This window comes from Oryzias latipes, chromosome 18, assembly GCF_053564925.1.
Source record: "Oryzias latipes strain Hd-rR chromosome 18, Olatipes_Hd-rR_3.1".
NCBI lineage: Eukaryota > Metazoa > Chordata > Actinopteri > Beloniformes > Adrianichthyidae > Oryzias > Oryzias latipes.
Window position 1 is genome coordinate 25,177,360 of NC_136254.1, and position 13,402 is coordinate 25,190,761.

At 37.3% G+C, this 13,402-nt stretch overlaps 1 protein-coding gene across 1 annotated transcript in view; it reads left to right on the top strand.

Annotated features, from left to right (window-relative positions):
* The first annotated feature begins 1,563 nt into the window (after positions 1-1,563).
* adgra3 (adhesion G protein-coupled receptor A3) overlaps positions 1,564-13,402 on the top strand; it is a 28,536-nt gene continuing 16,697 nt past the window's right edge. Inside the window, exons 1-2 of the mRNA XM_023966016.2 lie at positions 1,564-2,497; positions 10,055-10,126. Of these exons, the coding sequence (XP_023821784.1) occupies positions 2,259-2,497; positions 10,055-10,126 (311 nt within the window). The 5' untranslated portion in view covers positions 1,564-2,258. The remainder of the gene's footprint in view (positions 2,498-10,054; positions 10,127-13,402) is intronic.

Below are 13,402 nucleotides of genomic sequence, written 5' to 3' on the forward strand. Positions count from 1 at the left end.
ATTTAGTCACATCAGTACTGGTTTCATTCCTTCCTGTCTGACCGCACTCAGTTTATTCAATGGAAATCTTTCACTTCTCATTCTATCCCTATCACAACCGGTGTTCCTCAGGGTTCTGTCCTCGGTCCACTCCTCTTCATCATCTACCTTCTCATTTTTCAAAAACACCACATCCATTTCCATTGCTATGCCGATGTCACCCAGCTCCATCACTCCAGACAACCCAACTCCACACTGCCTCCATTAGCGCTGGTTGACTGCATCAATTAAATCAAATCCTGGTTCACCTCCAACTTTTTAAAACTCAATAGCAATAAAACTGAACTTCTTCTGATAGGCACCCCGAGCAAGACTAATAATTTCTCTCCTTCCATCGACGGCTCCACCATCTCTCCCTCCCCTCAGGTAAAGAGTTTGGGTGTCATCCTCGACAGTAGTCTCTCCTTCACTTCTCACATAAACAACATCCCCCGCTCAGCCTACTTCCATCTACACAACATACAACATCTCCTGCCCTCCCTCACTCCTCAGTCCACTGCTGTACACAGCCTTGTTACTTCCCGCCTGGACTACTGTACATTAACTCTCTTCTGTTTGGTCTCCCACAAAAAACCCTCCATAAACTTCAACTGGTTCAGAATTCAGCTGCTTGTGTCATCACAAGCACTCCCTCCATCAACCACATCACACCTATCCTTCAACAGCTTCACTGGCTCCCCATTCCATACCGCATTCAATACAAAATCTTGCTCTACACCTCCATATCTCTCGGACCTCCTTCATATCGCCACACCTGCTCGCTCTCTCCGCTCCTCAGTTTTCTGTCCCTCCCTCCTGTATTGTCACCATGGGGCGCAGGGCATTCAGTTGCTCTGCTCCCCAGCTTTGGAACTCACTCCCCCCTGACCTCCACAACTCTGAACCACTCCCACATTTCAAATCAAAGTTAAAAACTCATCTCTTTCAAATGGCCTATTCACTGTAACAGTAACTTTTTCATGTTTTTATATACATTTTATTTAAATGTGTATGTATTTAATTATTTTTGTTTGAACTGTTCATTGTATTTTATATACCGTACATATGTTGTACGGCAGCCTTGAGTTCTCAGAGAGGCGCCTTATAAATAAAATGTATTATTATTATTATTAAACTTTTGATATTTTCTTTATTTTATTTCTATTTTTTTGGCTTGACTCATCTCTTAGTACCTCAAAACAAACCAAGTTCAAAACCGAAAGTGCCTATACAGTCTGCAACTACTAGTTTCATATGAAGAAAAATGCTAATTTTGCTTTATGGAAAGGGTCTCATTTTTATATCTATATATCTATATCTATATCTATATATCTATATATCTATATATCTATATATCTATCTCTCTCTCTCTCTATATATATATATATATATATCTATATATATATATATATAGATATATATATATATATATAGATATATATACACACACTGTGGTTTGTCCCCTCCATCCAGTTGTTTCTCGGGAAAAAGCAAAGTTGTCTTCACTTCACAATTTAAAACGTGCTTTTATTCTGAAAGGCAGAGCGGATGTTGTTTAATTTCCCCTGCCTAGCTTGTTCAATGACGATTTTAGTTGAGGGAAATCTCAGATTCGGAGTAGCACTATTTTTGCATACGAGTTTTATGAAGTTTTATCTGGTTTTACTTTAATTTTTGATGGTTTTGAATCATTTTGGGAGGTTTTGTAAGTACAACTTTCCACTTTTGTGTAGTTTTTGGGAAGTAATTTCCTGTGACTGTGTGTGTATTCGTGGATATGTTGTCGCGCATTCGGTGAGGGTACAACAAAGTACCACGGAGTTCATGTAGAGCCTGACGATATTTCCTGAAGTTTTAGAGAGAAATAACCTGAGATGACTGCAGCTGCCGCCCGTGGAAAGACAACACGGACCCGCTCCCACGCCACGAGCAACAAAGAAGCTCCAAAACCCGGACACATTTTTTAGAAACTAGCTGGAATTTTCTGTTTACTACATGGATTTTGTGGGAAACGAAGCACGCGCCAGAACGGAATGGGAATTGTAAATAAGCCAAACAAAGGACACCTCCGTTGGACTTGACCCCGAGAAAAGGAAACAATATTTTTGAGAAATGGAGGAAAGCTCGCGGAGGACAAAGGTCTTATTTTTCTCCAGCTTGTAAGGCGAACTCCCTTCCAGCACACTGCTGTTGTTCTGTCGTCGTCAATGCCGTAGTGGTTTTGGTGGTCTTTCGTGAGTATGAGGCTGCGGTCGTTGGTGTTTTCGCCGCCGCCGCCGCCGCCGCTGCTGCTGCTGCTGCTGCTGCTGCTGGCGGCTGTCTGCTGCCGCTCCACGCCGCCGCCCGCCTGCAAATCCTCCGACGAACGCCCCAAAAGCGGTGGGAAAAGCCTAACATCCGACATAAGGGTGGTCTGCAGCAACATGGAGCTCAATCAGGTGTTGCCCCCGGACTCCTACCCAAACAGAACCGTCACTCTGTGAGTATATATATATCAGCCATTTTAACTTGTGAATGAACAGCCCTGCCACCAAAAAAAAAAAAAAGGAAACCTTAATCAAACAACGTGATACCATTGTCAGAAAAGCTTTTAAGGAAAAGGATTACCCTATCAAGTTACATGACCTCACAAAACTTACAAAAGCTTAGCTTGATTGACTAAAAAAAGTCTTTATTTTCACTTAGATGTGTTCATGACTAAGCCAATGATCACACATGACTGTCTTGAGGGTATTTTATTTATAAGAGCTGACAGGATGGGAATAAATCCTGGTTGGTTGTGTTTTTCCTCCAGGCTGTAACATAAACTGGTGGGATTAACTTCAGTTTCAGCTCCTGACAGCACACCTGAGTAAGCCTTATGTTTATCCCATTTTAGAGTTATACTTTATGCCTCAAATGGATTTACAGTGCCTGGTTTGGTGTTCTTTTTTCAATTTACAAAAGTTATGATGTTAAAGGGAAGCACTTGTGGCTTCATTTGTTTTGTTTTGTTATCCTGAAAAGGAGACATTGGGTATCAGTTGCTGTTAATCTTTCGGGGGTAAATTCCATAACCTTTAGCAGTACAAGAATAACATTGTACAGACGCTGGTTGTTGATAACTGAAGGTCTTTATGTTCATTCTCGTGCATGCCTTAAAAGTCATAGCTAGATCTTTTTATGTAAAAGATTAAATCATAATAAAGACCTACTCTGATCTTCTCTTAAACTATTTAAAAAGTGTTTGCAGTTGTCTTTTATTTGCGATGAGGCAGTTTTTAGACAAAAAAAAAAAAAAACTGTGTTATCTAGGACATAGTTTCTGCAGAGTGGCAGGAATTCAGTTGTGGGTGTGGTGGTCTCATGTGCTAGTGTCAATACGGTGAGTACATTCCAATTTTTGTAGAAATAGGTTGGTCCTAAAGACCTGTTGCATAAAGAATACTACAGTTTTACTGCGAAATAAAGCAATCATCTGCTTCTTATAAAGTGAAACACTACATGTCCTGGAAAGGACCCTTGAGGGATGCCTTAAAATGTAAAAGAGCATCCGCTTATAGATGACTGGATCCAGTACATCTTTATTATCCTCGTCTGAGCTGGCATCTGGCTCAAAACTGTACAGCTGGACAGCTACAAAATTGCTAGCAACTTTTGCTGTGCAGGTAATGTTAGCTTGGGGAAGTGAGGGGCTGAAAGCTAGCAGAAGTGTGTAAACAAATGTATGATGGGAAATCACAGGCAAATTCCTGATGAAGTCCTGCTGGTCTGCAGAAACAATGGTATAGAAAACGATAGTTTTTTTTGCCTAAAAATTTCATAATCATAATAAAAAGACCACTGGGAACACTTCTACAAAAGATGATCGGAGTGGTACTTTAAGAAAATTAAAGCTGTGTTTATAGCTTTAGGAGTTGAACTGTCCGGTAAACTAATTTGTGATTATCAAAAGCTGTCACCATCACTGACTAAATTTTTTTTTTTTTAGGTTTTCTGAGTTTTATTGCAATTCATTCAATTGTTTATATGTCAAGTGTTTGTAACAAAATTAAGGATCTAGAAGAGGTGCAAACCTGTTGTAATACAGATTATGTTGTGATTGTTTAGAAACTGCCTTCTTTAAATGCAGTGGATGCGGTTTCCTAGCATTATTGCTAACAGCTGTGATTTTAGGGGTTAATTTATAATAAATGTAACAGATATAAAATTTTAATGTTCATTAAATAGCTTGTTAAATACTGCTAGTATGTGAAAGAATAGCATAAAATTATGAAAAATAAGGTAGTGGGGAAAAAAATGGCTATTAAATTGCTAGATGGTGCCAGATGCTGTTATAATTGAATTAAAAAAATCTGTCTTTTATCCATCTTCTGTAATTACCTAAGCATGTAAATTATGCTGAATTATGAATCATTTTAACCGCCCCACCCCCACCACCCCCCAAGCTGCGTCTTTTCTATAGGGAAAATATACACCATTTTGTACATTTCGTGCTTGGCTTTCAGTATTTTTGAGTTCTTCTTTTTTTGTGCTGGTACCTAATCATGCAGATCATTGTTTTGACACAAACAGATTGGAGGTGGAAACATGCTTCTACATTACTAATATTAGTTACAATTTACAATGTAGAGAATATAACTTTTAAAGATTAAGATCATTTTACTTTGAGAGCCTAAAATACTGCTGATATCAGGAATTCCTTCCAACCTCAGTTTTGTTATATATTGTAAAAAAAAAACCAAAGAAAACAGCGGAAACCCTGTCAAGTCTCCCCCTGGATACAAATGGAAACAAAAAAGCAGTCCGCGTTGATTCCACAGTGTTGATAATTTACAGCCTGCAAAAGCCAGTATGACTCTGCGGAGGTTCTATTGAACGGCACTTCTGCGCTTTTCATGTAAGGGAGATGCTGCGGTTTGGTCTATCCATACACTGTTATTCGCTTCATAGATCTGTTCATGTATTGGACATAGACACAAACTTCATTAAAATTGACTAGATTTTTTTCATGCTTAAATAAACAAAGTTGAAATCTTCACTAATGACATAGAACTTAACATGTAACGATACGTTCAAGCTCATTTGTTTTGTGTGTTATGCAAAACGTGATTGAAAAGCTTATGTGAAAACATCTTATTGGGTCTTGAAAATTAGTAAAATAAAAGGCACAAAAATTCAACTTTTAAATTCCTAGGAATTTAGGACTTAAAAAGTTTAAATGTAATTGTTCAACACTGGAAATGTCACCAGCGACAACTACATAACACATGCACTTTGACATACCATTACTCTTTGACTGCTTATGTGATCAATGTGAATCTGCTGATACAGAGAAAAGCGGCTTTTTATTTTGGCTTTGCACCAATAGGTAACACATTCTTAACTAGGGCTGTGATCTGCCCTCGAAGATTCAAGTAGGAATATTTGCGACGTCCAAGATCGCTGACTGGCGATCATTATAAATATAGTGAAGTGTAGTAAAAATACAGTCCGGGAACGATCTATTTATTGCTCTGAAATGCAGAATAATGTTGAATTGTAAGTTTATAAACTAAAAAAAAGCTGAATGTGCAGTGCTACTTTCACCGGAAGTAAACAAATCTTCAAAATAAAGTGTTGGTGAAGCTGCCCATTTTCAAAGTAAAACTACCGTGTTTTCTTGTATTTGAAAAAATGAGACTAAAGTGCAGATTACTGACATAATTTTTGAAAAAAGGAATTTGCTTAAACTCCCAGTGTTTTACATTCTTTTAAATACGATAACTCTTTGACCGTTGACGCAATTAACGTAATTCCAAAACAATTGGTTTGACTTGATTCAAGAAAGTGACTTCACAAGTTGAGGGACAGTCTTGAGCAGTGGGCCTCTTTAGGTAGTTTAAATGAATAGGTTACCCTGACACAGAGAGCATGAAGTTATTCATTGCAGCTCTTCTCTCAATGCCCCTCTGTCAAGAAAAATGAGCAATGCATTCCTTGCATGAGTCCACTGCAAGTGATACCACATGCCTAAAGTGATCTGGAGGAAATGGCACAAATGAGTTTTCAGCCGGCCTGTCATCCCGCGTCAGCATGAATCTCGGTGAAATAGTACAGAGTTAAATTTAATCCTCACTTCTTTTGGGTCTATAAAGTTGAAGTAAAAGTTTCAGCCAACGTATGTATATGAATAGAAGTTCCTTTGACTTGAGCTTTACAAACACACCTTTGTCATATTTCTGTACAACCAAGGTCTATTCACAGCACTGTTGGGACAGTTTAAATGAATACACCTGGGTTAGTTCTCCGCAGAGATATGCAGGATTAATGTTGGGAAGGAAGCAGGTATTTCCTTTTGCCGCAGCAAAAAGCGCGCCCAAGTTGATGGCACACTGGGGTGCACTAAACATTGTGGTTTTCAAACAGTGTAAACTAGAAGGAAGAGCCACACTCATCTGTTTTCTTGCTGTCTCTCTTAAGAGAATTTTTCATGTTATTTCAATCAGATTTTACCTCCTTAGCTCTAAAATTGATGGTAAACTCATTTATTTTTCTGTCATGCGCGATCCTTTTAGTAGCTTACGTTAAAAAGATGACACAAATGTCCTTGTTCCATGCATTTCGGAACAAGGTTTTATTTTTATAGACATTTACTTAGTCTGCAGCTTTTTATAAATTGTCGATATGGTTTGCTATTAAACTTGCCCCACTTTGCTGGGTTACCGTACCTGGACATTCTCAAACTGCCAAATAAAACAAAAACTAGCTCATTAACATTTTCTAAATCGTCAAGACTTCCCATAAAACCCAAAACATTTTCATCACTTTTAACCTTTTTCTAAAGAAACCATGCCTTTTGTTTTTTTTTTTGTCTTTCTTAATTTACTAATATTATAGTTTTAAGCATTTTTAAAACGGAAGGCTGTAGCACCTTGTTGGGATGTTCATAGATGGGATAGGATCCAAGTATTTTTGCATTAGACAATGATCATTGGGATTGGCTAATGAAAACATTTCTGCCTCTACTTTTGGCAGTTTAGTTCTGGGATGACTTTACGGCTACAATGACTATGAACACATCATTGCCTTTGCAACCAATGTTTCTGCCACCTTGTGGTATGTTTTAAATATTTTAAAGCAGCAGTGATATGTGCGGTATGGCTAAACATTTAACACCATAACAACACTTAAAACCTGGGTTTATATCTTCAACTATGGTTGAAGATATAAACCCAAGAAGATATTAACCGATACTGGTTATTTTATATTGGCCAAAACTTGTGAAAAATTAGTTGGTTTTTCAAAATCTGGAAAAGAAATGTTTAGAAACAGTTTTTTTGTTTGGCCTTTCTATGTTTCTTTTTATGTGTTGGGCTATTTAAAATGTTCCTCTGATGGCTGTTTTAGGTTTTGGTGCATGGACAAACAGTTTTTGACTGCTATGCTGTACCATTCATGTTATAATTATCGATATTATTTTACTTGGCTCAGTGGCCCAGTGGCAGAATGTCTTCCCTAAGACTAGAGGATTGTTGGTTCAAATTACGGCTGCACGATATGAGGAAAACTCGCGATATCTAAGATTAATATTGCGATAACGGTATAATTTGCGGTATATAAACAAATAAAAAAATAAACAAAAACATTCCCATTTAATTGCAACAGTTTAAAAATTATACTCCAAATGACCCTCGTTGACATAGGAGACAAACATCTAACATAATAGGCCTCCATCCGATTGGTCAACAAGGTGAAGGCGTCCATCCGATTGGTCTAATGCACAAAGGGATTTATTTGATTCGTTAAATGCTTCAAGCTGCCATAAGGTTGTATTATCACATTTAAGGTTTACGATTTATTGCGATTTTCACTGTCTTTTGCGATATGCATATTGCAGAGCTGGATATTGCAACAACGATAAATTTGCGGTATATTGTGCAGGCCTAGTTCAAATCATACCAAAAAAGTGTTCTTCAATACCTTCCTGCTTGACACTCAACATTAGGACTCGGAGTGAAAGTTCAATGCTTAAACATCTAACCGGCATAACGTCAAATTCATGTACATCCCTTTGGAGTTTCTTTTTCTTTACCTGAATTCAGTCAAGTTTTATCTAGTGAATGCATAAGAACAAGGGAGGCACTTCAACATTTGGGACTGCTTTAGAAAGTTTCATGGGTTTGTCGGTAGTTTGTAAAAGTCTAGCTGACATGCAGAGATGGGCAGTAATGTTATTAGGGATTTGTAGACAGAAAAAAACTCCCAATTATTGTACAAATAGTATTTATGTGACCAGCTCTTGTATCACTGTCACAAATGCACTGGTGGAAAGCGAAGAACACAACCCTACTTTTTGCCAAAATAATTTCTTGCATGCCATCTGAACAATGTTGACACGAGAAAGAGGGAGGAATGGGGTTAAGGCAGGAAATCATCCACTGATTAGTGGGTGGGGGGTAGAGAGAAGACAAGGAAATGGCTTATGACCCTCAGGAGAGCCTCTTTTACGGATTTAATTTGACGACCCATTGAGTCATAGGGCTTGAATGTTGTGCATCCAAGCTCAAGTTATTCCAAGATATGTTTCAATTTCACAATCTACTGATGACATCTAATTTTACAGCTTTCTGTGAAGTGAAAACACTGCACAGAAATTCAACAGTGCATGTCATTGATGAGAAGTTTATATTCAATACCCCCACTGGTAAATGTACAAATTCATGCTTAGTAGTTATCAGGTTAACTGATCTGGCTTTTTTGAATTTTTGTCCGCGAACCAGCTTAATGGAGGAGGTGAAAGCATTGTTATGTGATCTTGGTGACACAAAGGGCCTGGTCGCAACACACCACCAAACTGTGCCAATAAAATTATAGAGGCTCCACTCAAAATGACTCATTTACTATGTGTCCCCAGGCACAGTTGCCACATAGGCTGTAACAGTAGTTGATAGCTTTTACTGTTCTTCTTTCGGTCATAAGAAAAGGTCACAAACATACAACTTTTTTTCTATTTGCGATCTATTTATGTTAAGTTTGGCAAATACTTAACTACAACTCCAGTCCAGATAAACCCCTTTGTAGTCATGATTGTAAGTCTTTTTTTTTTCATAATGTAAAATCTTGTAGCCTGTACTTTATTTATGCAGGTACAAAAGATCTTTGATCATAGGTCACCACGTATTGTTGCCCAATTGGTGTTTGAATATCCTTTGTCACTCTTCATGCTTATAGCATAACTATACAATTCTGGAGTTCAGGTAATGGTGCAGTAGCATACCTGTACAAGCAGCAGGCTCTGTGCTGGGGAGTGCATCAAGAGTCTGATGCCTATTGTACAGAACAGAAAGCGACTTCAGTGACCAAACAAACAAGACCTAATGTTCTTTGCCACTGACTTTAAGTCCTTGCTTTGGTTTGTAATGGGAGTGAACAATGCTTCTAGTTTCCTTGAAAAGAAGAGACATGGGTCAAAGTTGTGGGGACAGAAAATGAAGTTTAGCACATTGTGGATTAAGTCTAATGGTAACTAACCGTGAATTAGTTAGCAAAATGCATTTCAGTACTTAAGAAGGAAGCTACAAAAATTTCACTCAGAGTTTTCTAAACCTGAAATGTCTGAACATTTCTGACTTCAGCTTTTGTTCTAAGTATTGATCTCAACTAGTATCCAAGCATCATCTTTCTCAACCTTTTATGACAAATTTTATTTTCATCGATGAAACAGCCCCTTTTGTAATCTTTTATAAATTTTGGTATTAGAAACTAAGCGACTTGTTGCAGTTTTTTTTCTACAAGAAGTGTAATCAAAAAAGAAAAAATACCAAATACTGTGTGTCAAAAATAAACAGTGGGCTGACCTTTACCTGAATCAAAAAAAAAAAGCTCTAGATCCTTTTTGATTCCTTATTCACATTTATTTACTTGCATCCTTTTTGTTGGTGTTTCAGGTGCTGAGGTTGATTTTCTTAATGAAACATTCTTTTTTTATTGTATATACATTTGAGCAGACATTCAAGCAACACACAACGCTGCAAACTTGCTTTCCTTTTCATGACAGGTTTCTTTCTTTTCACAGAATTTTAAACAACAACAAGATTCAAGAACTCAGAAAGGATTCCTTCATTGGATTGTCATTTTTGGAAAAACTGTAAGTAATACATTACTCAAGACGGGTGACGGGTGGTTGGTTTCACACAATATAATTGGAATATATTCTCTTTTAAAAATATACATCTACGTTTGCCACATTCTCTGTGATCAAGTTAGGTCTAGAGCATGTTGTCCTAACTACCTTTAGTGTTATGCATTCTGTGAACCACTGCATTAGCCATCTTTTACTCTTCAAGTGATTCTTTGATTTGTAGAGTAACGTTTTAAAAATGAGAAGGCAGCCACATAGCTATTTGCTGAAGTCAAAAATATCCGTCTAAAGTGGAAGGCTTGAGATCTAGAACTAGAAGGGCTAATTATAGTTATACCCCCCAAGGTTTTGTTGTCTGCCTGGTGGCACTAACTTGATATACAGCTGTTCGGTTATATCGGGCTGGGGGCCATGTGGCTGCACAAAAAGTGACACAAAATCAGCATTGCTATTTTTTTAGGATTCAGCTTTAACAGTGTTTAAGGTATTTGTATTGTTAGTGTAAAGCAAATAAAGGCTTTGGACTTTTCCGTATAGGCCACTAGTGATTTATTACATTGGAATGGGTGCAAACAGATAAAATAACCAAACCTTTAATGGTCCTGCTTTTACCCAAGGCTATAATAACACATGACTACATCAACATGGAATTCCTAGAGAAAACTTCTGCTGTTATTCTCTGGTTGCTTAAAAAGCCTTAAGATCCGAAAAATAATAGGCAATTGATTTAGAGGTACTAAGACATGGGGTTTTTAACTGGTTTAATAATGTTGATTAAAACTTGTGTCTAATGTTGTCAAATACTATCCATTTGCTCCATTGATAATAAAAACAAATTACTTTCTTGCACCCAAGTGTTACAGATCCCTAAAAATGAACATGCTGATTTCGACTTTTGGTAAATGTTTCAATTTTGCTCTAAATTTGTTTTTCTTTTGAATTGTCAGACGCTTGTTGTAAATTCTGTTTTTGTCATATTTGCATGAATGCTCAGGGAATTTTACCTCCAGTAAGCAGGCCTCATTGTGTCCAACAAACCCCACCCCACTGTTGTTTGCCCTACACCAGTGGGGCCAGATTTATAGATGGCTTTCTTTCTTTTGTGATTTCAGTGAGGCCAATGCAAGGCCAGAGGTGCTAGCAGGATAATTCACATGCACGCACACGTGCACACTGAGTGAATGTTGTAGCCCCTCCCACACTTCTTTCAAACTTTCAATGGAGGGGGAAGGCTTTTTTATTCGTTTGAGAGCCTAGAACCTCTCTTCTTCCTCTTTGGACTGCTTAAATGCGGCGGCGGTAACTCAGCCAACGACTGGCTGTGAGGACCAGAGAGGGGTAAAGAATTGATTACGTCTCTCCAGCTCTCTGCGTGAAATTGGAAAGTAACTGTGGAGACCGCTGTGTTTTCTTGGGTTCAAAGGTGCTTCTGCTTGTATATAAGCCACTCTGAATCTGCATTGTGTCTTAAAAGTGAAGGCCAAGCCAGGCTGTTGTCACATGTTGAAGCCTCTCTAATCCTCTGCCTTGGAATGCTCACTGTGGTTTAAAGAGGAAAAGAAAACGGCAGTAGCTAGGCTGTTTGCTAGTCCCTGAAGAGCTTAGTGACGTCAGTTCAACAGTTTTTAACAAAACAACCATGCATCATTATGTGTTATTATATTGGAGTTACTGTTGTAATACGCTCCTTTAATTTTATCTAATTTTGAAAGAATGAGCCTCATTTCAAAATATATATGAAACTAAGCACATTTCAAAAATCCTTTCCCAAGTGAAAAGCTAAAGTCAGATCATATAAAGTGCTGCTGTTTGCAGTAACACACAGGCTGGAATAGTTCAGACTCTTGTGGTGAATACTTTCTGCTTGGAGTCACATGATTTGTGAGATATGCTTGCAAAAAGTATACGACTTAGACATAAAGGGCAGGAAGTACTCTATTGTGTTTTTGCCTCTAACAAAAACACTTTATGTTCATCAAAGACGGCCATGTGCACATCTACAGCTGATCTTTTTAAAAAGGGGACATTAATTGAGACTGTAATGTTACATTTATCAGTAAACGGCACTGATAACACTACCCGTTTTTCTTTAAACATACTCCACTTTTGCATTCAAAGATGCATTAAATATTTCTGTGTACCCCGTCTGAAAAAGGGGTCAATCTGTTAACCTCAGCATCATGCTGTGAACATCTATTTAAGTACCAGGTGGGAAAAAAAAAAAACAGCCATTGGGGATAGTATGGAAATTCTTAGAAGATGTAAGACCTAATCAAATATGTCACATGGGTGACCATACATTTTCTTTTACTATCCCCCAGTTATGTAATAATCTTCCCCCAGAACTGTGCATGTCATCAGACCCTGAAGAGTTTTTAATGTCAACTAAAAACTTACCTTTTTTAGAATGGCTTTTTCTACTCAGTAGTTGGGGGCATCTTGTTTCTTTTACACTTTTTATGTCTTTTATGTATTTTATTTGTTGTTATTTTTAAGAAGTTGTTACTTAATTTGCTCAATTTAAAAAAAAATCTTGATATTGTCTTTTTACTGTAAAACATTCGGGCTCCTGATAGCATTGTGAAATGCTATAGAAATTTTGATTTGGATTTTACAATTCATTTCAGTGTCAGATTGGTTTTAAACTTCCATTCAAGACCAAGTATATTTGGTTAATGACCTTTTTCGCAGAACCAGTGATACATATAGAACAAAGGTGGAAGTTGCACTAATACAATTATAAATCTTTGCATTAAAAATTAGATAAGATCAGTTTTTCCTGAAGAAAATACATAAGTATTTAGTTCGAAAGTACAAGTATCTAAAAGGATAAATGAAATTTGATGAATCTGTGCTGACTTTCTTTGTGATTGATTAATTCGGTATACATATTACAATAATAGCATATTTGACATTCTTTAGTAATTTCAAGAACTGCTTTCTAAGACATCAGAAACATTTCCAACCTTTTTTACTCAAATCTTAAATAGTAGATATCGGTAACAAAACACACCCTGCTTTTCATTTCACTGCGAGTACCAGAGAAAGTTAGTTGTTTTCTCTGTGTAATTACATTTTAAAGGTTTCAGAACAAATGCAATTTAATATACCGTCATCTGCAGTAGTTTGAGGTTCCTATAGGTTTCTGTTTTCTCCAGATATCACCTGCCAGCAAAACAATAGCTATGCCACAGATCCATTTGTTTGTAATCCATTTTTTAGACATTTGCATTAATGTTTGATATATTAACTTTTAAGTTTTAAAGCAAGACAGAAAACAAG